We start from the raw sequence: 25002 nt of genomic DNA on the forward strand, positions 1-25002 counted from the left end.
CTGGGGGAGGAGCTGCAGGAGGTTGGCCTGCCTGTCCCACCCCCTGATTAGGCCAGTTTTCTGGCCACAGTGGGCATCATAGTGACCTCCCATTGATTGTTATGCACTCTGGCTATATGTATATGTGTATCTATCTATCTATCTATCTATCTATCTATCTATCTATCTATCTATCTATCTCCTATGGACACAGACCATAGTGTGGTGAAGGCCTGGAGCAGGTGTGGGTGGAGGCCGGTAGAAGGGGCCAATGGGGGGGGTAGGGACATATTTAATACTTTCAGCAATAAAGACTTAAAAATAAAAGAGAAGTCAGACCATGCCATTCCTCTGCTCCAGCCCTCCTTTGGCCCCTCACCCTCCCCCCCCATTTCATGTGGAGGAAAAGCTGAACCCAGCCCGGAAGTGTCTGACTCGGGAGGTCTGGGGTGTAGGGCCCCAGGTTCTGCATTGATAACAGGTTCCCAGGTGATGGTGTCGGTCTGGGGAGCACCCTTGGGAGGACTACCGAGCTAGACTTCCATGAGCGGAAATGGGGGCGTGGCCACTCTATACTAAGTGGAAAAGGAAGCTTTGGAGAATAGACCAGTGGTGATGGAGACTTCCTTTCCTCAGGCTACGGCCTCCATTTGTGCCCGTCCGGACTCCGGAGCAGACTCACATTGTGGTCTTTGTGAAGGGCACTCCTGGGGCTGTGCAGTGTACAACCTGCACAGCTGTACCCGGCAGCCTGCCCGCCCTCCCCGGGTGTCTCTCCTCCCGTTCCTTTTTCTGTGCTTCAGCTGCTCACCCAGAGGTCAGAGCTGGGAGGAGACTCAGGGAGGCAATTTAAGGTCCCGGACCGCTCACCCTGGATGACCATGGGAAGTCCTCTTTCAGGGTTACTCAGTTTACTCATCGGTGATACCTCGTGCCATGTAGCCTGAGATCCATTTGACTTATTTATCTTGTTTACCGTCTTTTCTCTTCTCAAACGTCAGTTTGGTGGAGCAGGGAATATTGTCTGTCTTGTTCATTGCCATATTCCCCGCATGTAGAATGGAGCACCATGGGTGCTTAGTCAATACTTGTCAAGTCCACAAATGAATAAACGAAAGGGATGGTTTGGAGGAGTCAGTAAGATGGTTGGGTGCATGAAAAGCGCTCACTGCCTGGCACCTAGTTGGTGCCCAATACATGCTCTCTAACCAGGTGGCCAACCAGAGGCACTCCCTCCTGGGTCCAGTCATGTCACTGGAGGCTGAAGGGGTCCAAGCCAGGGATGACTCTGGGTGGGGGGCGGGATGGGGCCCATTCTGTCCTGAGGTCCTTGGACTTAGATGCTTCAGTCTGTCCTGTCCATGCTCAGAGTTGGGGACCTGGGGGAGATGACGTTAGGGTGAGGGTGGTATTAGGCAGCCTGTGTGAGGGTGAGGAGGGAGGGGCTGGGCCTTAGTTACCTGTGCCCACAACCTTCCTGTTTTTTCTCTACCAACCAGCTGACAAGGAGCCCTTCCTGTGACCCCCACCCGTGCCCTCCCCCCTCCCCTCCCAGGTACCCTGGTTCACTGCCCACAGCTTCTCTGCACCTCCTTCCCCCTTCCCTCGCTCTCCTGGCCTGCCCCAGGCGGGGCTGCTCTGGCATTTTGTGAGCAGAACAGCCTCAGAGGCCCCAGGTAGACCGGGGGTGGAGAAGGAAACTTTGGGCAGTGTCTGTGCCTTGGCATGGTCTGCTGGCTGGGAGATCGGAACCTTTGCGTAATTCAGTTCCGGGGGAGGAGGAAGAACAAGGTCAGTGAGGCCTGGCCAGAAAACCCCGGGGAAAGGGGGGGTGGGGAAGGAGGGAGGGAGGCCGCCTCCTTGGCCATGGGGCAAACAGGATGCTAGCCTCTAAGCAGGTCCAGAAGCTGTGCCTTCATGGAGGGTGGCTGGCTGGTGCTGAGGACGCATGAGCCTGGAGAGGCCTGGTGGCGCAGTGGCCTTAGTCAGTGCTTTGGTGGGTAGAGTGTCACTCATCAATTCAACAAACATTCGTTGGACACTGACTGTGTGCCAGGCCGTGGAGTTGAGCTTCTAATCAATCGCAGGGAAGACAGGCAGTGGCAAGAGAAAGAAGTGAGATATATGCATGTCAGGTGGTGATAACTTTTAGGGAGAAACATAATGGTGGAACGTACAAGAAGGGGTGGCTTGGGAATTTACATTTTAGAAAGGGTCATTTTATTTTTATTTTATTTATTTTTTTTAGAAAAGGTCATTTTAGAAAGTCTCACAGAGAAGGGGACATTGGACTCAAGACTTCCTGTTTCTCAAACACACCAGGAGCTTGTTGTCCTCAGGGCCTTTGCACAGCCTGAAATGCTCTTCCTCCAGATATACAAGGCCTTCCCCCACCGCCTTTGGTCTATTTCAATTGTCAGGCCTTTTCCTAATCACCTTCTTCTTCCTTTAAAATTAGGTGTAATTGACATATAACATTACATTAGTTTCAGGTGTACAACATAATGATTCAATATTTGTATATCTTACAAAATGATCACCCCAATAAGTCTAGGTCACAACTGTCACCACACATAGTTACAATTTTTTTCTTGTGATGAGACCTTTTAAGATTTACTTACTCTCTGGCCCGGCCGGCATGGCTCAGTGGTTGAGCGTCAACTTATGAACCAGGAATTCCTGGTTCCATTCCCACTCAGGGCACATGCCCGGGTTGCAGGATCGATCCCCAGTGTGAGGCATGCAGGAGGCAGCCAATCAATGATTTGCTCTCATCGTTGATGTTTCTATCTCTCTCTCCCTCTCCCTTCCTCTCTGAAATAAAAAAAATATATATTAAAAAAACCCTCACAAAAACAAACTACTGATGTTTAAAAAAAAGAAAGAGGATCTATTCTCTGAAAACAGTATTTATTATTTCTGGATATGGATTAGGTATCCATTCTGGAATGCACATAGAAGTGTGTTTAAGGACATATGTGGCCCAGCCAGTGTGGTTCAGTGGTTGAGCTTTGACCTATAAACTAGGAGGACATGGTTCAATTCCTGGTCAGGGCACATGCCCAGGTTGCTGGCTCGATCTCCAGTGGGAGGCATGCAGGAGGCAGGTGATCAATGATTCTCTCTCATCATTGATGTTTCTATCTCTCTCCCTCTCCCTTCCTCTCTGAAATCAATAAAAATATATCCTATCTAATAAAGAGGGAATATGCTAATTGACCCTCACACTGTCGCAAAAATGATGGTGGCACCCACAGCCAAAAAGGAGGGAATATGCTAATTTACTGCCACACCCTCAAAGATGGCAGCGCCCACAGCCACAAGATGGTGGTGCCCAGTCCCCTCAGTTCCCCAGCCACCCAGGGCTACAAGAGGCTCAGGTAACCAGGGCCGGCTGAGGCTTGAGCTGCCAGCAGTGGCAGCAGCAGAGGTGTGATGGGGCATCTCCTTCCCCTGATCGCCAGGTCACCTCCTGCTCTTGAGGGCTCCTGGACTGTGAGAGGGGGCAGGCTGGGCTGAGGGAGCCCCCCTCCAGTGCATGAATTTTCATGCACCGGGTCTCTAGTATTAAAAAAGGACACACGTGAAAGTCATGTTTTTATGAGTGTTCTTTGTTCATGGAGTTCTGAACAGTGGTCAGAGATATAGACAATTCTGTGATGCATGTAGAAAAGTGTCTAGCAGCACATGAGAAAAAGGTATTTCTAGCTCTGGTCTGGTAGCTCAGTTGGAGTAGAGCATCGTTCTGATACACCAAAGTTGTGGGTTTGATCCCTGGTCAGGGCACATAGAAAAATCAACCAATAAATGCATAATTAAATGGAACAACAAATCAATGTCTCTCTCTTTCTCTCTCAAATCAATCAATAAAAATATATTTCTAAGAATATTATCTAAAAAAAGCTAAAGAAATTTATTCTCCTAGCATCTTTCAAATATATCTGATCATCTTCTTAAACATAAGCATTTAATGTCCCAACTTTCCCTCTTTGCACTGTTTTACCTGCACCCCACATGGTCTGATAGGGTACACTTTTGCTTTCATTCAGTTAAAAATACTTGTGATTTTTGACTTCCTCTTTGATGCGTGGATGTGACTTGATTTCTGAATATTTGCAGATTTTCCAGATATCAGTCTGTGACTTATAGTCTAATTTGGTTCTGGTCTGAGAACATGCTGTGTATGATTTCCATTTTGTGATCTTCCTTTTTATTGCAAGGGATTTTTTTCCCCCCACCAGTGAATCCCTAGTACCTAGCACAGGGCCTAACACATAGTAGGTGGTCAATACATACCTGTTGAATGGATGAATGAACGACTGAAACCCTCATCCCTTTGGACGTATCAGGAGATAGTTGCTCAGAGATGTTGTTTTCCCCTGAGGTCACACAGCAAGAATGGGGCAGAGCCGGGGTCAGCCTGGGCCCATGGTCTTATGTTATACCCAGTGGATGGGACTGGATTCCACTGCCAGTTCCTCAGTGCCTACTGTGAGCCAGGTCCTGAGGGATGGCCTAGCCTAGGCCATGTGGCCATCACTCCCACACAGCGAATCCATCCACTGCACTTAACCGGCTCCAGGGCCACTCACCTCTATGCCCTTGATAGGCAGAGATGCTATTGATCCTCTTGACTGGTGTACTCCACTCTTATCTCTGTCCATTCTCTCTTCCATCCTCCACATCAACACATATGCTCCCCTTGTGTGCTCCACGGGTGTTTGCTGGGTGAACAGCTCTTTCTTCCTTTCTTCTCAGAATTCCCTAACGGCAGAATGAGAGCGTCCCCACCATTCATTGTAACAGGGGACAACCTGGCCCCAGCTTAGCTTTCTCTGGAAAGGGAGGCTAGTCTGAAGCCCCTACCTGCTCAGCTAGGCCCGGGGCCACCCACCTCCCTCTGTGTTGGGGACAGTTTTCCACTCGTCAAGACTGCTGGTTGCCAATATTGAGGTTGTGCGTTGAGATAGAAATTCTGTTTTGAGAAACCACTCTCGTTCCGAATCTGTTACAGCACCTCAGCCTGCTGCTCTAATCTGAACGTGGGCTGGATGGGATTTCCTCGTTGTTGAAGCCAACCTGAGTTGTATTTCCTTTTATTGGCAGTGGAAAGCCCCTACAAAGGGAAATTGGGGTATTGTCCTTTGGGGTACGTAACGGTTTCCTATGGTTATTATACCAAATTGTCACGAAGTTAGTGACTCAAGACAACAGAACTTAATTCTTTTATAGCTCTGGAGGTCAGAAGTTCCAATTGTTCCATTTGGCTTGGACCAAGTTATCAGCAGGGCTACCTTCCCTCAGAGAGTCTAGTGGGAGAGTCTGTTTTCTTGCCTTCCCGAGAGTCTCCCTTGCAAGGGAGAGCTGCCATCCTGGTCTCATGGCCTTTTCCTGTGTCTTCAAGGCCACCAGTATAGCATCTAGCTTCGGAGAAAGGAGAGGGAGCCCTGACTGGTGTGGCTCAATGGTTAGAGCGTCAGCCCACAAACCAGCGGGTTGGGGTGTGTGCAGGAGGCAACTAATTGATGTATCTCTCCCATGTCGATGTTTCTGTCTCTCTGTCTCTCTCTGTGTTTCTCTGTCTCTTTCTCTCTGTCTCTCTCTCTCCCCTCCTTCCTTTTATTCTCTATAAATCAATGGAAAGAATATCTTCAGGTGAGGATTAAATAAAAAGGGAGGGAGGGAGATTTGAGACACAGAGACACACACAGAGAAGGCCATGTTAAGACAGAGGCAAAGATTGGAGTGATGCGGCCACAAGCCAAGGGTTGCCAGGAGCCCCCAGAAGCTGAAAGAGTCAGGAAGGTTCCCCGCCCAGAGCCTTCAGAGAAAGCAGGACCCTTTATTTCAGACTTCTCCCTGCCTAGATAAATGATATATTAACAAAATATTTAAAAAATAAAAAGAAATGAAAAAAAAATCCATGATGAACAAAATAGCAAAAGTTTAAATCAAGACAAGCTGTTGTTTGCTTTTCCTCCAGCTTTATTGAGGTTCAAAAACTGTATACATTTAAAGTGCATGATCTGATGACCCAATATTCATAGCATTGTAAAATATTCACCACAACCAAGCCAACTAACATATTCATCACCTCACAGCTACCGTTTTCCTTTTTTTGTAGTGAGAACATGCAAGATCTACCCTCTAGCAAATTTCAAGTACACAATCCAATATTGTCAACTAGTCACGTTGCTCCCACCACAGTTCTCCAGCACTAATTCATCTTGTATAACTGAAGCTTTGTAACCCTCGTTAAACATCTCCCCATTCCCCCCTCCATCTGGCCCCTGGAAACCACCTCTCTGCTTCTACTTTCTGCTTTTATTAGTTTGACTATCTTGAGGACAAAGGGGGAAGCAGGTAGACCAAGGTGGAGTTTATGACCGTAATTCAGGTGAAAGATGATGGTGGTGGCTCAGACCAGGAGGTGAGAAAGGCTCAGATGTTGGATATATTGTGAAGGCAGAGTCAACCAGACTTACTAACATTTGACCAGAAGAGAGGAAGACTCATAGGGCTGAAAGTGACTCTAATGTCTTGGGGGCTAGAATCTTTGGCACCTGGGTTGAGCTGAGACTTGTGAGGGGAGCACCTCCCTGTGACCTCCATGTGGCTTAGGCTTTCTCACGACATGGCTCTGGGAGCACGTGTTCTGACAGACCCAGGTGGGAGCTGCATGGCAGATGTCACTTCCACAGCATTCTATTGGTTATAAGAGACTGAGGCCAGTCCAGATTTAGTGGGAAGAGAATTAGACTCTATTCCTTAAGTAGCAGCAAGGTCACATTTCATAAGACCATGCAGGCCATGAGATATGCTTTTGAAAATTCCCTTTGCCATAGCCATAGAGTGAGAGAGAAGGGAGGAGCCATCAATTCTAAGGCTCTTGGGCCCAAAGGCCAATGGCAGTCCTTTTGAGAAATACAGGTTGGCTGCTCTCTTGAGCAGGGTTCTCCAAATAGCTTCAGGCTGGTTATTTCAGTTTGATCACAGGAAACTCCCATATCCTTGCTGTCCCAAAAGAGGCTGTACCACTCCTACTGCAGCCCTTTTTTTTTTTCCTGTCTATCTTTTCACTTCATGCTGTTTTGGGTGATAGTCAAAACCTCATCTTTTGGCTTTCCCATGGGGTAGGCAGACTGCTTTCTCTCTTCAACTTTTGCTTTTTAAATACCCACCCACGTCAAAACTACGTGTGAAAACTTCCTTTGCAAGTTCTGTATATATGATTGTAGTAGCCAGCTTTACAGATGGTCCTAATACCTTACATCTTGGTATTCACACCCTTGTGCAGTCTCCTTCACAATGACTCACAGGTGGTCCATTTGACAAATAGATATAGTGGAGATCATAATTTGGGATTGTAGGTTTGGACCATGAAAGGCACTATGGTTTCCATCTCAGCCTCCACTATGTGGTGAGGACACCAAATCAGCCCTTTGGGGAGGCTCTCATGGTGAAGAACAGTGGGCTGCTCAAGCAGTCATGTGAAGGCACCATCTTGGAAGAGGCTCTTTTAGCCCCAGTTGAGCCTGGCCAACAAATTGACGGCAAACAAGTGAGAGATCCCAAGCCAGAACCACCCAGCTAAGCTATTCTTGCATTCCTGAATCACAGGAAGTAGGAGAAAAGTAGTATTGTTTTAAGTCACTAAGTTTTGGGGTAATTTTTTAATGCAGTCATAGCTAACCGATCCAGTGCCCTAGCACTTCACTTTGGAATGTGGGAGTACTTAGCACCTGTCACTTTAACATCTTTGTACAGAAGTTACAACCTCCAGGAGACCTTCCCTGATCACCTCTCTACATTAGCCCCCCCCCCCAATCCCATTACCATTTTTTATTTAAAAAAATAATGTTTAGTCATGATGGGACATAAAATAAAAACTATAGCATTTATTTCTATATTTCTTTACTGGTTTATTGTCTCTCCTATCTTTTTAAAAAATATATTTTATTGATTTTTTACAGAGAGGAAGGGAGAGGGATAGAGAGTTAGAAACATTGATCAGCTGCCTCCTGCACACCCCCCACTGGGGATGTGCCCACAACCAACGTACATGCCCTTGGCTGGAATCGAACCTGGGACCCTTGAGTCCGCAGGCCGACACTCTATCCACTGAGCCAAACCAGTCAGGGCTGTCTCTCCTGTCTTGATGGAAAGTTCCATGGTGGAAGGAGCTTGTCAATCTTTTCCACCCCGGGCTTGGCACTCTAAAGGAACTCAAGAGAGAGGGCTGTTGTTTCTGTCACTTCTATGCATGAATTGATACTGGGGAGAAAGGTGTGTATGTGTATGTGGTCTGGGGGCAGTTCCCTTCAAGATAGATTTGCATGTACTTCTCTTACAAAAGGGAACTGAGAAACCTGAGAAGGAAGGACAGGGGGCAGAGCCTTAAGGCTCTGAATGCACCTTCTCAGTCTCTTGTGTTAGCTATAGCCATGAATATCCTGTATCCTAACCCTGGGTGCCCGAACCTTCCAGGTACAGCCCTGATCAGACTTGGGGTGGAGGCCAGGGGTGGTCAGGACCCAGGTTACAGCATCTCCATCCTGGGGCTGAAAACTTGGGCCTGAGGGACAGAGGTGGAAATGGGCTGGGCGCTCACATACCATTCCTCTGTAAGGGACCAGAGAGGATGCTGATGATGATGCTGATGATTATGAGAACATGGCGCCACCCTACAAGGCCCTTCCTCCCAAGCCAGGTAAGAGGACTTCTCAGAGGCTACATGAAGAGATGTGTAGTTTGTGGGGTGGAGGGGGAGCTAGGTATCCAGGGGACACTAGCTGGGCTCTGTAGACACATGATCAGCTTCCTGTGTATTCGGCCCATGCCGGGCCCTGTGGTGGTGGGAGTACTCATGCCTCTGCACTGCGCTTGATGATACCTCAGGCTGGTGGGGAAATCTGTGCTGGGAACAACCTCAGGTTAGCAGATCTGAACAGGGAGAAACCAGAGGTTGGGGAAATCAGGAGGGAAATGGAGGGCTCGGCCTGCAATGGTAGGAAGATTGGGGGTCAGAAGAGAGGACTTCGGAGTAGGACTTACGGATGAGTAGGAGTTTGTTACGAAGAGAAGCCCAGAAGAGAACTGGTGGATGCAAAGACCCAAAGATATGAAAGCCAGTGTTTGAGAACTGAGAGTGGACGCTTGGCTCCCCAGCCTCCAGCATTCACACCTAGGGTCAGATTTGCTTTCAGACTTGGGTGGTCCACACCCGGCTTGGGAATCAATAAGAGTCTGATAAGTGGGTATAAAAGTGGAGGTTTTGGAAGTTTCCCTGAGTCAGCTCCCACCAGGGCCCCTGAGGGCTGACTGTGCTGCCTTGGTGTCCTTGGACGGGGTCATTCCATGTGGAATGAGGCTCCATATTCTCCATTCCTGAGTCTAGACTGGGGCCAACATGGGAGGTCTCAGGGCTCTGTGGGGCTCGGGATGACGTGGGAGAGAAACTGAACTCTGCTGTTTTGTTTTGTTTTTAACATATTTGCCATTGATAGAATATTTAAAAAAATATTTTTTATTGATCTTTAGAGAGAGCAGAAGGGAGAGGGAGAGAGAAACATTGATGTGAGTGGGAAATATCAACTGGCTGCCTCCTGTATACCCACTACCAGGGATCGAGCCCACAACCTGGGCACATGCCCTGATCAGGAATCAAATAAGCAAATTTTTTTTTTGTGTGTGTGGATTGCCTGGTTTTTTTTTTTTTTTTAAATATATTTTTTATTCGCTCTATCCACTGAGCCAAACAGGTTTCGGCCAAAGCAGCAAACTTTTGGTGTTCAGGACAATGTCCAGTCAACTGCGTCACACCAGCCAGACTTCACTCTGCTGTTTGACTGCTTATCTCCAACTCCAACCAGGTCCCAACATGATTCTCAAACCCAATCCCAAGGCTAATCCCATCTCCATCTTCAGGGCCATCCCTCCCCCCAACTTAGCCCCCTCCCCATCTCCAAGTGCAGCTATATCTCCATCCCCATCTCCATTTCTAAATACAATGCCATCACCATGCTCCAACACAGCTACAACCCAACCTCAACTTCTTCCCTCTTTCCAAACGCAAGTTCATCCCAGTACAACTTCTTCCCCATCCACCAACACAACTACGACCCCATTCTTCATCTGAATCACACCCTGAATCACAGCCCTACTCCAATACCCATCAGTATCCCTGACCCATCTTCAACCCAGCCCCCATCTCAATCCAAACCCCCATGCCAACCCTAACCTTAACTTCATCCCCACCCCTAAACTTAAATGTGTCTTTAACTTAGGGTGACCAACGGTCCCAGTTTGCCCAGGGATGAAAGATTTCCTGGGATGTGGGACTTTCAGTTTTAAAACTTGGAAAATCCTGGGTAATCCAGGATGGTTGGTCATTGTATCTTATCCTGTCCTTATCTCTAACCTCAATTTTTTTTTTTAAAAGATACGAGGTTTATACTTTTCACCGCTTAGAGAAAGCCTACCTCCCAAGAGAAAAGCAGCTCTGGCCAGAGCTCTCTGGAGTAATAATCCCCAGAAATGGTACCAGAGGGAGCAGCTAAAGTGCCTGCGAGCCTGGCTTCTTGAGCCATGGTCTAGTAGACGGTGTTCGAGGACTTCCTGTTCCTAAAACCATCCTTGGGATCTGTCCAGTGAGGCTTGAGGTCCTAGCCTGGGCTGAAGCATCAGATCAGCTCCATTCCCAATGGAAACTTGCAGAAGACAGGTCTTAGTATTCCAGACAGGCATTCGCCGTCTCTACCCGTGGCTCTTACTGACCCCAGCTCAGCACTGCACTGAGGGCCGCTGCCGCCTTTCTCACACTCACTCAAGGCAGACGCAGCCACGCGGCTCTTCGAGGCCATATCCACGATGTGCATGAAGTCAGCCGGGTGCCACAACCGCAGAATGAAATGAGGGAAGTGGGACCGAGACGCAAACTTCCTGTCCTCACTACAGAAGTGGCTTCAGCTTGAGTATCAGGGTCACAGAGCTGATTATTTATGTGCGGCAGAGCTGCCCAAGGACACAGGAACTCATCTTCTTGTAGTCATTGCTGGCGAGAGAGCATTTTATCCTGAGTCCGTGGGTTTAAATGGTGCTAGTGTTTGGCTTACGTGGTCGGTGACAGGAGACAATATATTTTACTGATTTTCCACAGACAGGAAGAGAGAGGGATAGAGAGTTAGAAACATTGATCAGCTGCCTCCTGCACACCCTCCACTGGGGATGTGCCCGCAACCAAGGTACATGCCCTTGGCCGGAGTCGAACCTGGTACCCTTCAGTCTGCAGGCCGACACTCCATCCACTGAGCCAAACCGGCTCTAACCCCAATTTTATTCTCAAGCCCAACCCCATCCATTACAATCTCAATCTTGTTTTTACCACTGCCTGTGATTTCATTTTCACCCACAGGTCAACTCTAACCCCGAGCTTCTCTTTTTCAGCTTCAGCAGGTCCACCAAGGCCTCCAAGGGCAGGTGAGCTGGGGCTTGGGGTACAGGAGACCCAGTGCTGGCTTTACACTGTTCTGGCCTTGAGCAACATTTCCTTCCTCCTCAGGAATACAAGCGGAAACTCCTCCACTTTCCAGAAAGCCCCTGAGAACCGCAGGTGAGAATCTAGGGCTGCACCTTGTTGTTCACCTGGCTGACGTTCTGCTCTACATGATCATTATCTTTCTGATTCCCTCCAGGCCTGGACCTCACCCCTGTCACCCGCACATCTCAACTGGGTGAGCCATGGGAAGACCCTTCAAGAAGTCTGAGAGGGGACACGTGGAAGTCCTTCCTCCTGTCCCCCAGTTCTGACAGGAAAGCAAATCAGAGGGAGTAAAGGCTTGTTGATCTTGGAAGACAGAGCCAGCAACTTCTGAATAAAACTCTCTTCCCCCTTTTCCCAGGAATTGCTCTCGAGGTTCCTCCATTCCAGCCATCCCAAGCCAGTAAGTCAGTTCTCCATATGTTCTCCTATTTTTCCTCTCACATGGCCAAAGTATTTGAGTCAGACCTATAGTTCTGGAGTGAGACTGCAGGGCACAGAAATGTTTTCTCTCAGAAGATACTTCTCCCTGAGTCTATACTAGACCCCCAGGGGCTCAGGGTGTCTGCTGGGTACTCTTTGGGGTCCACCTCCTGCTTGCATATAAGGTACAGGAAACATTCTCTGCCCCAGATGCAAGGTCCACAGGCTTCCCTGAATGGAGAGCAGCTTGGGAAGGAGCTGCTGGAGAGCAGAAGACAATGCATTATAGGGGTTGAAGGCAGAGCAGGGTCCAAGTCATGCATGACCTCTCAGTCTACTCACGTACAAAATGGGAATAATATATCTATGTCATACGGGTGAGGGTCCAGTAAGGTAATAAGGCCTTAACAGGACCCTTGGCACACAATAAGTGTTCCATAAATGCTCTGCGTTTCCTCAGGGTTTGCTCTCCCTAACACTCCCTTGCTGGCCCCATCTGGTGATATAGTCATAACCACAGATCTCTGTCCCCTTGCTTTTGGAGAAAGGTTCAAGGATCCTTTCCTCACACTCTCAAGCACCAGTATTGGCCTCTCAGTCCTCATTCTCACCCCCAGCAACCCCAGTGCCCTGGATCAGTCAGAAATCTGGGGGCCCTGGGTGCTTCCAGGAGGAGAGATGGCTGGTTTTCCTGTGTCTTCTGGTGGTGGTGTCACTCTTCCTGGGCTGCACTGGTCTGGCTGTAACCCTGATTAAGTGTGAGTAGGGTGAGAAAGGGGCATGTGGAGAGATTGAGGATGGGGTACAGGTGGACTTGGGCTCAAGCTGGACTTCTTCTCATAGACCAGGCGGTGGTGGAAGAACTGAAGATGTTAACCGTTCAGCAGATGGCGTGGCAAGCAAATGGTGAGTGTTTTCAATCATCCCTTCATGCCATGCATATTGAACATCAACATGATCCTCAACTCCAGCTCCACAGCCAATCCCCAGCTCCACCTTTGCCAGGGACTTCCCCAGGTACCAGGGTAGGGGTTGGGTGGGTAGGATGGTGAACTCATTAGACATAGTCCCCGTCCCTGTCCCGGTGGAGTGTGTGTGTGTGTGTGTGTGTGTGTGTGTGTGTGTGTGTGTGTGTGTCTAGACCTCTGCTGCCCAACATGGTGGTCCTGAGTCACTGTGACTGCCGAGCACTTGAAATGTGCTCATTCTGAACTACGATGTGCTGTAAGTCTAAAACACACACCAATTTCAAAGCCTTGCTACAAAAAAGTAAAATATCTTAATAATAATAACCTTCAATATTGATTACACATTGAAATGATAATATTTTGGATAGATTGGGATAAATAAGAATAGCATTGAAAATAATTTTATCTGTTTCTTTTGAGTTTAAAAACGTGGCTCTTAGAAAATTTAAAATTACCCATGTGGCTCACATTTTGTTTCTGTTGTGTAGTAGAGGCATAAACAGCCATTTACCAAATTATCATCTACATGAGCATAAAATTTCAAATTTTGATGAATAGTCTAACAGAAGAGGAAGTTGATTCTATGAAAAAATCTAACAAGGAGCCTTGACCTTATCTTTGGGAGGATCATACAAGGCTTCCCTAGGGATTGGTATTGCAGCTGAGTGAAAGAAGAGAGGGAATTAACCAGGTGAGGGGTTGAGAGTCTCAGGCATGTGCAAAGGCTCTGTGGTAGGAGGTAACACTGTTTAAGTACAAGGGAGGAGGATGGTGTATTTGGAAGGTGAGAGTTGATAATGGCTTGGATGAAGGTTATGGCTGTGGGGATGGAGAGAACTGTGTGAAGTAGAAAGGTTTTGGAGATAAAATTCACCAAATCTGGGGACGGATTGATTTGGAATGATAATGAGAGAGAGGAAAGGGTGTCAAGGATAACATGTGTCATATATCTCTATCCCTATCTCTATCTCTTTATCTTTCTATAGCTATATATATATCTTATATTTCTGGCTTGTCTAACTGAAGGACCATCTACTGATGAACCTGGGGAGTGTTGGAAGAGGGCACGTTTGTGTGGGAGCAGTGGGAATACACACACTAGTTGTAGAAGAATTTTCTGGGCTAACACGGTCTTCACTATGATTGCTGAAGTCTGCAAATTGCTGCATTCCACACTTCCTCATCCCACACCTCAGAACAAGCCACTCTTCCACTCAAGAACCATCAATGGCTTCTTACTGCCCAGAATCCAATATGAAACCCTTGACTTGACATTCAATGGACAGGACATTGGCCTTCATCCTACTGTGAGCTCAAGCTCCTATGAGTTTCCCTTGAGTCCTACTGCACCCGCCTTCCCCGACCTACTTGCCTCTCTATCTTTGCTTCCAAGGTGCCTGCTGTGCCCACCCCCTCACTGAATTAGTGTCTTCCTTCAAAACTCACCTATTCCGGGAAACTCACCATCCCCATCTTCCCCAAGCTCCAGAAATTAACCCCTCCTCTGAGCTATTCTAGGACTCCTCCTAGGCACTGAGCATGTTCGTTTTGAATTGTACAACTACCCACAAGAATGTGGGTGCAGTGGGGAGCACAGCTTGTGTGCTCTCTGCCATGTCTGCAGTCAGGGGTGGGTGAGTGGGTAGATGGGGGTTTGGGTCTCTAACCTTCCAGTCCCTCCCTGCTGACAGTGACTGGCATGGCGGGGCTTGCTGGCCTGAAGAAGGACATTGACCGAGTACGAGCTGACACCAACCAGTCTCTGATGGAACTTCGGGGCTTATTAGGTGAGTGGGACTTGGGGAACTGTCCTGAGATGGGGGCATGGCAGAGCCGGTGTACTGCACCAATCCATGGGAACGATTCTCATTGCAGTCCATCCTGTTTCCAGACTGTGCCAGGGTCACCTGCCCTGAGGGCTGGCTCCCTTTTAAAGGCAAGTGTTACTACTTCTCCCCCAACACCAAGTCATGGGATGAAGCCCGAAAGTTCTGCCAAGAGAATTACTCTCACTTGGTCATCATCAGTAGCATGGATGAGCAGGTGAGCTACCCCTCCAAGCCCCTGGGAACCAGCAGGGTCAGCCTGCTCCTCTCCCAGACTTACACATCCTTCCCTGGTCTGGATGGAAAGAAATTGGAATTGCTTTTGAGCCACTGAAACTTTTATTTATGTATTTAAAAAAATCTTGATTGTTGAAAGTATCACATATGTCCCCCTTTTGAAACTTTTAATAGCAAGCTTTTACTGACAGGATATCATGCAGCGGTTGAGAGGGTATGCTCTGCCTGAGTTCATATCCTGGTTGTGTTTACTTATTCTCGAAAGTCTGTTTCCTAGCTCTTAGGCAACAACATGTCCTATTCTCCAGACTGTATCCCAAACACAATTGATGCCAAAAGGAAAATCTATGGTGAAGGTCTTTTATTTTATTTTTAAAAAGATTTTTAAATTGATTTTTAGAGAAAGAGGAAGGGAGAGGGAGAGAGAAACACTGATTGCTGCCTCCTGCACGGCCCCTCCTGGGAATCAAGCCCACAACCTGGGCTTGTGCGCTGAACAGCAATTGAACAAATGACCTCTCTGTGTGTGGGGCGACGCTCAACCAACTGAGCCAGACCTGCCAGGGCGGCACTGTTCTAGTCTGATAGGCCAAGCAACCCTTTTGTCCTTCTGGTTTCCTGACACCTCTCTGGGGCTTTACCTAGGGAAAGGGGTCCAGGTGCCCTCCACTTTTTAGAGTCTCCGAACCCAAGTTTTGGCCATTACTGCAGACTCACTGGGGATGGATGTAGAGTCCCTCTCTCTGGCACCCACCATGTCTATATATTTACAACTATTTTCCCTTTGTATTCTCTCCTCTCCAACTTTTAGGGAACCTTAGCACTGTAATAAGATTGGGTGAGTGAGTATGGGTTGCATATAGTAAAACACACAGATCCTAAATGTACATTCTGTTTTGACATATGCATACACCCATGTAACTGTCCACCCAGTCAGGATTTAGAACATTTTCACCGCCTCAGTGAGTTCCCACTCATTTCCCCACTCCCACCCAGACAACTACTGATCTGGTTTCCCTCACTATAGATCAGTTTGCCATGAGAGGAGGTTTTTTTTTTGTGTTTTTTTTTTAAATCCTCACAAGAGGATATTTTCCCATTGATTTTTAGAGAGAGTGGAAGGGAGGGGGTGAGAGAGAGAAAGAGAGAGAGAATTTGGTTGCCTCCCACAGGAGCCCGGCCTGGGACCAGGGATCAAACCTACAACCCAGGCAATGATTGGTTGCCTCAAGTATACACCCCAATTGAGCCTGCAACCAAGGTACATGCCTTAGACCGGAATCGAACCCAGGACCCTTCAGTCCTCGGGCCAATGCTCTATCCACTAAGTAAACTGGCTAGGCTGAGAGAAGTTGTTTTTGATCATGATATTTTCTTCCTAATCTTTTGTCTTTGGCCCAAATCCTTTCTTTTTTCCCAAAGGCTTGGGCTTTTGAAATACAGTGGGGCCTTGACTTACGATTTTAATTCGTTCTGAGACCAAGCTCATTAAGGAGCTCGCTAAGGAGCTCGTTAACTTAAATTACTCTATCAACTCAATGCAAAAAATCGGAGTAGAGACAGCTGGTATCTCAAAAAACTCGTTAGTCGGGACACTCGTAAGTCAAGGCCCCACTGTACAAGAAGGCAGGAAGCCCCATTCCTCTCCTTTCTTTCCCCCTTCGAGTTCTTTTTATTATTATTATTATCTATAATAATAAAGGCATAATGTGCTAATTAGACCAGACGTCCTTCCAGATGACCGTCTGGACGAAAGCTGCGAGGGAAGTCCGGGTCCTGGGTGCCAGAGGGAAGCCCGTGCTGGCAGCTGAGAGAAGGAAGGTCTACTCTTGCACGAATTTCGTGCATCGGGCCTCTAGTATGTTATAATACTAAATGTGAAGATGTCACAGTACTGACCATGTGTCAGACACAGTTTTGAGCACTTTATGCTATTAACTCATTTAATCCCCACAACCCTATGAGGCAGTAGCTACTATTATTCCATTTTACAGATGAGGAAACTGAGTCTTGCACATGAAGCGCCTTGCTTCAGGGCCATTCCCAGTTCACATGGGGTGCATGGGCTCCGTGGCCCACCCCTCATGCTCAAGTAGGAGGAAGGTGTTGATCCTGCTCTGGATCCACGGGGTCTGGGAGGGGCTTTGGGGTGGCATTTAAAAGCCCTAAAGGAGGGAGGGAAGATCCTTATCCTGAGGGTCATGTAGAAGAATTGATGGCTGAATGGAGTTTGTACTTGCAGAACTTTGTGGTCAAGGCTCACGGCTCTCCACGGGTGTACTGGCTGGGACTGAGTGACAGGGAACAAGAAGGGGACTGGAAGTGGCTGGATGGGTCGCCTGTCACTTTGAGGCAAGTATCTAGGGTTCTCGGGCTCTCTGCTCATGGTGGGCCATTGTGCAGTCCAAGCCAGCAGATTCTTTAGAATCCCAGGCTGGACTAGACAGGGGAGGCACAGGGTGTTTTTTTTCTGCTAGGGGCTCTGGTCCTTGTACCTCTTTAATTTTCCCCCATTGCAATAATCTCCATCTTTTAACACAACTGCTCAAATATATCCAGTCCCCGGGCTGATGGTTGGGTGGGTGGGTGGTGGGGATGAAGGGGATGATGTAGCATCTTTAGGTAATTCCGAGAGGCTGAAGAAGTGATTCAGATAGAATAAAAAACCTTGTACCATGAAGGTCTTTCTCCCCAATATATTTTTAAAAATCAATAGATTTAATTATTTTTTCTTTTCTTAAAAAAAAAATGCTCACCGAAGATATTTTTTCCATTTATTTATATAGAGAGAGAGTGGAAAGGAGGGAGGAGGGGGAGAGAGAAACATTGAAGTGAGAGAGACACATCAATTGGTTGCCTCCCACACGTGCCCCTACGGGGCTGGGGAACCTGCAACCGAGGTATGTGCCCTTGCCTGTGAATTGAATCCGGGTCCCTTTGGTCCGAGGGCTGACACTCTAACCCAGCTGTGGGCAAATTATGGCCCGCGGGCCGGATCCGGCCCGTTTGAAATGAATAAAACTAAAAAAAACCCAAAAAACCGTATCCTTTTATGTAATGATGTTTACTTTGAATTTATATTAGTTCACACAAACACTCCATCCATGCTTTTGTTCCGGCCCTCTGGTCCAGTTTAAGAACCCATTGTGGCCCTCGAGTCAAAAAGTTTGCCCACCCCTGCTCTAACCATTGAGAAAAACTGGCCAGGGCTTAATTATTTAATTTACAGAAAAATTGGGCTGAAGGTACAGAAATTTGCTGTATAAATTTACTCTCCCACACACAGTTTCTACTATTATTAACATTTTGCTTTAGTGTTGTACATTTGTTAAAATTGATGAACCAATATGGGCACATTATTATTAACTAAAATCCATACTTTACATTTGGGTTCACTTCAAGTGTTGTATGGGTTTTGACAAATGCATAATGTCAGTATCATGTAGACTAGTAGTAACACTGTCCTGAAAAATACCCTGTGCTCCACCTATTCATCCCTCCCACACCCACCTTTTCTTTTCTCCAGCTTCTGGGAACCAGAGGAACCTAACAACCTGAATGATGAGGACTGTGTCAGCATGACCAGACAAGGCACCTGGAATGACCTCTCTTGCAACAAAGCTACGTATTGGATTTGTGAGCGGAAATGCTCTTGTTGAACCCCAGGGATGAGACTGGGTGGGGGTCCATATCCGAGCGCCCCTTGACTCTTGGAGATGAGAAGTTACTGCCCTTCCTGCCTCTGATTTGGATGCGCCCAAGACGGAACCAGCAGCTTGGATATAGCAACTTCCCTGGGGTGTAAGTCAGACAATTTCTAGGGTGAGGACTTGGGGGTTTGATCAATTGGATGGAGTCTGAGTGTGTTCAGGCAACTATGACAGAATACCATAGACTGGATGGCTTACAAACAACAGAAATTTATTTTTCAAAATGCTGGGAGCTTGGAAGCCCAAGATCAAGGTGCAGGGAGATTCAGTGTTTGGTGAAGGAAGGCCTGTTTCCTGGTTCATAGATGCCGCCTTCTTGCTCTAGAATGGACAAGGGAATTCTCTGGGGTTTCTTTTATAAGAGCATTAATCACATTCAGGAGGGCTCTACCCTCATGACCTAATCACCTCCCAAAGGCCCAACTCTGAATGCCATCAAATTGGGGACTGGATTTCAACAAATGATTTTTTTTGGGTCATAACACATTCAGTTCACAGCTGATGGTGAGCTGGAGTGGTGGTTTCTAGTTCTTGGGTCTGGAGGAACTCACTAAGTCCTTGATCATGGCATTTAGGAAGTGATGATTGCCCTTGGGGCTCTGGGCCTGACATTGATTGACTAGAGTTGAAAATACCTTTGGTCTTCTGAACCATGATGCACTGGGGCTGGGTTTCCTTACTGCCTACAAGATGTGGATAAGCTACTGGCAAGCAGATGGGGCAAGATTCTTCTTGACAAGGAACTTTCTCAATGTCCCAGGTGAGGTTTGACCAAGTTAGGTGGTGGACTCAGACCTCTGCTAAGATTTGGCCCATGGAACTGCTGACTAGCTGAAAGGCAAGACTCCCCACTCAGTGTGGCCAAGGCAGGCCATGACTTGGTCAGATCCTCAGGACAGCAATGGAGATACCTACCCACGTGTGCCTTTGAACTATTTGTAGTTTGTAAAGGTCTTTGATGAAATATTTCACTTTACTGCCAAGTGGACATTCTGGGACTATTAGCTCTTGCAGTGTTAGAGCTTCTCAAAATGCCAGTTCATTGTGTGGTCCTTGTCTATTGTGTTAATTTTCTGGGGCTGCCACAATAAAGTACCACAGGATTTAAACAACAAAAATATATTGTCTCATAGTTCTGGAGAATGGAAGTGCAAAATCAAGATGTTGGTGTGGTTGGTTTTTGGTAAGACTTGTTTCCTTGGCTTATAGATGGCTGTCTTCTCTCTGTGTGTTCACATAGTCTTCCCTTTGTGTATGTCTGTGTCCTAATTTCTTTTAATAAGGATACCAGTCATATCGGATTAGGGCTCACCTTAATGACTTCATTTTCCCTTAATCACCTCTTTAAAGAGCATATCTCCAAATACAGTGACATTCTGAGGTACTGGGGGTTAGGACTTCAACATATGAACTTTTTTGGGTGCAGAATTAAGCCTTTAACACTAAATGCCAGAGGTACCTCCCCCAGTCATTGTGACAATCAAAAACATCCCCTAGAAATCTGGTACTATCCCCAACTGAGCACAGCTCAACATGGCAATTCATTTGGACAATCCCTGAATTGTATCCAGGGGTGAGTAGATATTCTCCAAATCAATTAATTTATTGATTTACAAATGCCCATGACTAATAGAATTGTTCCTATTTTGACTGAGATCCAGTGATTTCGGAAAGGAGGCTCTGAGCAGGGTGGTTGGGCAGTGGGGGAGGTTGGCATTCACTTCATTTTCTGTTCCTTCTATACTTGTTTCCCTTCCCCACCTTTACACCTGTCCCCACCTCACCAGTACTGAAACCAGCCCCCATACAGCCCAGAGATTGCAGAATGGAACATCTTGGTCCAAGCCCTTCACAAAAGGGACCATTGGTCTAATTGACTGTTCATCTGGGGTCAGAGGAAATTCTCGAACCTCAGAAGAGGAAATTTCAGTTTCCCCCAATATGTGGGTTGAGAAATGGAGAAGCAGGGCTCTGTGGTCATGTCTCCAAGTCATGCTAGGGGGTTCAAGATGGAGTTGGCCAAAACCTATTTCACTTCCCCATCTCTCATGATTGTCTAATTTCAGATACAGAGATGAATCTGAAAGAAGTTCCCTTTATTACATGGGTTATCAAGCATGTATTGTTTGCTAGATAGATGCAGAGCTTTTATTTAATCTTTATGATGACTCTGTGAGGTTGCAATAATGACCAACCCCATTTTATAGCTAGAAATACTGAGCACAGAGGGGTGTCATGGCTTGTCCATTGACGTTTAGTGGGTAAGTGGCAGACTGGTATTTGGACTCAGTCTTTGCCTCCAGTGGTTCATCTTTTTTCATAGCACCTCTGCTGCTTTCTGAGGGACTGTCTGTAAACTTGAGTTATTTCTGAGGACACTGACCTTGTAGCTCTCATTTCAGCTGGCAGTTATGGGAAAGGAACAGCATGGTTTGGAGGAACAGACATCCTGGGCTAAGATAAGAGACCAAGAGTTGACTTCTAGGTCTGATGACAATGATCTGTGGCTCTCCTGGGGCTATTACCATAATGCAGGTGATAGATGATGGGGACCAAAGAGCTAATTTTGAAAGTAGGATGTATTCTAGTTCTATTTTGAAGCTATAGCTAATTTGTTTCATGGATTGAATATGAGGTGTGAGAGAAAGAGAAGAGTAAAGGAGGACCCTCAGGTTTTCAGTTTACGCAATAGAAAAGATGGAGTTATCATTACTTAGAGATAGAGAAGGAAAAAAAGCTTATGAACATAACACATTGAAATTTAGATGATTCATGAACTCTTGCTGAAATTCTTAGAGCTTCTCTTTGGTCAAGAAAGAAATCTTGCCTGATGGGTGTGGCTCAGTGGTTGAACATAGACCCATGAACCAGGAAGTCATGGTTTGAGTCTGGGTCAGGGCATAAGCCAGGGTTGTGGGCTTGATCCCCAGTAGGGGGTGTGCAGGATGCAGCTGATCAATGATTCTCTCTTATCATTGATGTTTCTATCTTTCCCTCTCCCTTCCTCTCCGAAGTTAATAAAAATATTTTTAAAAAGAAAAAAAGAATGAAATCTTGTGTGGAGCAGATGCTGCCATATCCTGCTTATAGCCTTGATTCTTTTTAAAAAAATATATACTTTATTGATTTTTAACAGAGAGGAAGGGAGAGCGATAGAGAGTTAGAAACATCAACGAGAGAGAAACATCAACCAGCTGCCTCCTGCACACCCCCTACTGGGGATGTGCCCCAAACCAAGGTGCATGCCCTTGACTGGAATCGAACCTGGGACCTTTCAGTCCACAGGCCAACACTCTATCCACTGAGCCAAACCGGTCAGGGCTATAGCCTTGATTCTTATGCTTTCAGTTACTTCTAATGGCTTGTAGCTGCCACCAGAGTCTACCTGGTTTGGCACATGGCAGGTGAGAAGTGCCAGGTGGAAAATATTTACCAGAACACACCTTACCAAAGCCTTAGTGGGCATATACCCTAGCTCCCTCACCCCTCAGGTGAGATGTCTCTGAGATAAGCATCCCACGGACTGCCCAGAGGTCCCTGCTGGTATTAAGCTCCCATCTCCTACAGCAATAGTCCACTAATAACACATCCTTGAACTCATCTTGTACTGGCTACCTTTTCCTTCCTGACTCACTTCTTTACACCCCTGCTGGTGTTCCTGGGATCACCTCTGAAATAAACTACTTGCACTCAAATCCTCGTCTCAGAGTTTGCTCTTTGGGGAACCCAAATTGAGACATCACAGGACAGGGAAAGATGAGTTTGTGACATGGTTCTGGTTTGCCTGGGATGGAGGGGTTCCTGGAGTGCAGGACTCTCAGTATCAAAGCTTGGAAAGTCCTGGAAAAACTAGGATGAGCTGCCACACTTATAGGAAAAGAGTGTGGTGTCAGGGAAGTAAAAAAAAAAAGTGAAAACCTCAAGAAGAAAAGTAGATGTAGATAAATCATCATGTTGTACATTTTAAATAGACACAATTGTTAGTTAGTTAGTTATACCTCAATAAAGCTAGACAAAACCAAAAACACTAGATAAAGCTAAAAAAACCCAACAAGAATAAAAGGGGACCGACAACATCAAGTTCGGTCAAGTTAGAAGAGACTGAGTGCACTTAGCACTGAGGAAGCATTTGGGACATTGACCGACTCTTGGGCACGCTGGGCAGAAGTCAGACTGCAGCAAGTTGAGCAGTGAGGGGATGGGAGGGAGTCGGGGCAGCAGAATGTAAACTTTTCTAGAATTTTGGCTGTGAAGAGAAAGATAAGGACAGTGTATTGCAACAGGGAGAATTTTGATGGGGGGGGGGGTGGAGGTGTCCCTTCCCACAAGGCCAAGCAGTGACTGCAAAAGTGACCCCTGTTATTCCACATTAGATCTCTTGGGTCTCCTAGACTGATTTTTTTCCCTTCATGATTTTCATCTTTTGGCATTTCGCTCTGTGCTCTGAGATATTTCTTCCACAGGGTCTTCCAAGCCACTACTTTGGCCCTTGACAGTGATCATCCTCTTCTTTAATTCATCCAGAAAAACTCCTCTTTTTATTTATTCCCATTTTATTTACATCTTTTTGGTGCTGTACTTTAATCTTTTTACATTCGTATTTTTATTATGCTTATTTGAAGTGATCTGTCTATTCCAGAAGCTCTATTTTGCTGGGTGTCCATTATGTTGGACTATCCTCTTTTCAGGTTCTCATTTGCCTTTGGTTTTCAGATCTGGAGGTTGAGAACTTTAAGCAGTGGCAGCTTCCCAACTGATGGAAGGAGACTGATTCTCTACCCCAGGGGGGCCATGTGTGCACCAGGCAGGTGCCTTTCTGTTCCCTGCTCTCCTTGCTTCCTACTTGGAGTTCTTGGGGGTCAGAGGGATCAGACACACACTCATGGGAGTGATGCTGACCTTATCCCAGGAGGCCTATGACCCCCTGGGCCAGACTCTTCCTAGGATGAGCTGTGTCCAATCTTTACCTTAGATCACTCTTTAGCTTCTTTGGGACTCTGCACCTGGTGCATGGGGAGACCTTTCAACTCCAGATTTTTCTTTGGGGATTTCTACCTGGTTTGGCACATGGTAGAGCCCCAGCAGACTTTTGGTTCAAAAAGCAGATACATTAGGGAATAGATTGGAGGAAGTTGAAACATATATAGGTGGCCATTTTCCTAGAGACTTCTATTTCTCTTTCTTTAGGACAGGGACAGCAAACTATAGCTTGGTGGTGGTTGTTGGGTGGGATGGCAAATTCTGCCTGCAGTCTTTTTTTTTTTTGTATGGCAAGTAGGTTTTTGTATTTTTTTTTGAGTTTTTGTATTTCTAAAGGGATACACACATATATCCCTTTACACATATAGCACATACAGGATGTTTCAAAAAATGTATACACACTTTAACAGCTGATAGCTCAATTTTGAAAATGAAATGTATTCTAATAAACACTGTCTTGATAATTTTAAAGTGTGTGTATACACTTTTGGAACACCCTATATATCAGGTGTGTATCTATTGATTTATATCCATATATATCTATCTATCTGTCTATCATCATCATCTCTATCACTATATATGGCCCCAAAAGTCTGAAATATTTATTATCTGGCTCTTTACGAGGAAAGTTTGCTGTGTAAGCTTTAGCATATTTAAATGCCACTGGAGAACTAAGGAAAAAATGTGAGAGAGGTGGAAAACTCAGGAGAGAATCAATGGAGAAAGGTCTGCTCAAGAGACAGGAGGGGCTGAGCTCTAAATCACAGAGGGACAGGTTAGCTTTAAATAAGATGAGGGATCCCTTTGCTGTTGTGGAAGAATGGAGGGGAAAACAATGGGCATCGATGAGGCAAGGACGGGCATGGATGTGGGCATATTTGCAAGAGATGCCAGAACATTGAGAGACTTTCCATCAGCTGATGTTTATTATCTCTGTAAGGTAGAAAACAAGGTTTTACACCTTATGTAAAGGAAAACAGTGATGTGAATTGAGAAAGGAAGTGAAAACAGAAACTCCCCATGTGGGAAAGTTGACTAGGGATAGGAAAAGCAAGTGTCAGGTAGCATGGAGGGTCTTGTTTAGATTAGAAAGTACACATTTGTAATGGCTCCAAGCTGAGTGGTCCTGGGATCTCACTGCTTTGTTGGAGAGTGGAGAAGAAACACGGTTGGTACATAAAGAAGGCTGATTATTGATTTTTTACAGAGAGGGAGGGAGAGAGATAGAGAGTTAGAAACATTGATCAGCTGCCTTCTGCACATCTCCCACTGGGGACGTGCCCGCAACCAAGGTACATGCCCTTGACCGGAATTGAACCTGGGACCCTTCAGTCCGCAGG

At 46.5% G+C, this 25002-nt stretch overlaps 1 protein-coding gene across 2 annotated transcripts; it reads left to right on the forward strand.

Annotated features, from left to right (window-relative positions):
* The first annotated feature begins 8380 nt into the window (after positions 1–8380).
* Positions 8381–19785, forward strand: CLEC17A (C-type lectin domain family 17 member A). 2 transcript variants are annotated; one of them, XM_006769201.2, is made up of 12 exons: positions 8381–8466; positions 8609–8689; positions 11425–11457; positions 11540–11590; positions 11673–11711; positions 11880–11921; positions 12490–12699; positions 12785–12847; positions 14601–14696; positions 14801–14952; positions 17215–17324; positions 18499–19785. In XM_006769201.2, exons 1-12 carry the CDS (start codon positions 8424–8426, stop codon positions 18629–18631), a joined length of 1053 nt encoding a protein of 350 aa, XP_006769264.1. In that variant the 5' UTR covers positions 8381–8423; the 3' UTR covers positions 18632–19785. The 2 variants fall into 2 exon arrangements, with proteins under 2 accessions (XP_006769264.1, XP_015422979.1); XM_015567493.1 differs by having other exon boundaries at positions 12559–12699.
* Positions 19786–25002: the final 5217 nt, after the last annotated feature.

This window comes from Myotis davidii, unplaced genomic scaffold (genome assembly GCF_000327345.1).
Source record: "Myotis davidii unplaced genomic scaffold, ASM32734v1 scaffold1204, whole genome shotgun sequence".
NCBI lineage: Eukaryota > Metazoa > Chordata > Mammalia > Chiroptera > Vespertilionidae > Myotis > Myotis davidii.

What these genes read in the sequence shown, in the direction of transcription:
- CLEC17A (XM_006769201.2), top strand. Translation starts at nt 8,424, where the DNA reads ATGAATATCCTGTATCCTAACCCTGGGTGCCCGAACCTTCCAG. An exon ending in ACCAAGGCCTCCAAGGGCAG is followed by an intron (nt 11,458 to 11,539) that starts GTGAGCTGGGGC and finishes CTTCCTCCTCAG; the next exon opens with GAATACAAGCGGAAACTCCT. An exon ending in CACCCGCACATCTCAACTGG is followed by an intron (nt 11,712 to 11,879) that starts GTGAGCCATGGG and finishes CCCTTTTCCCAG; the next exon opens with GAATTGCTCTCGAGGTTCCT.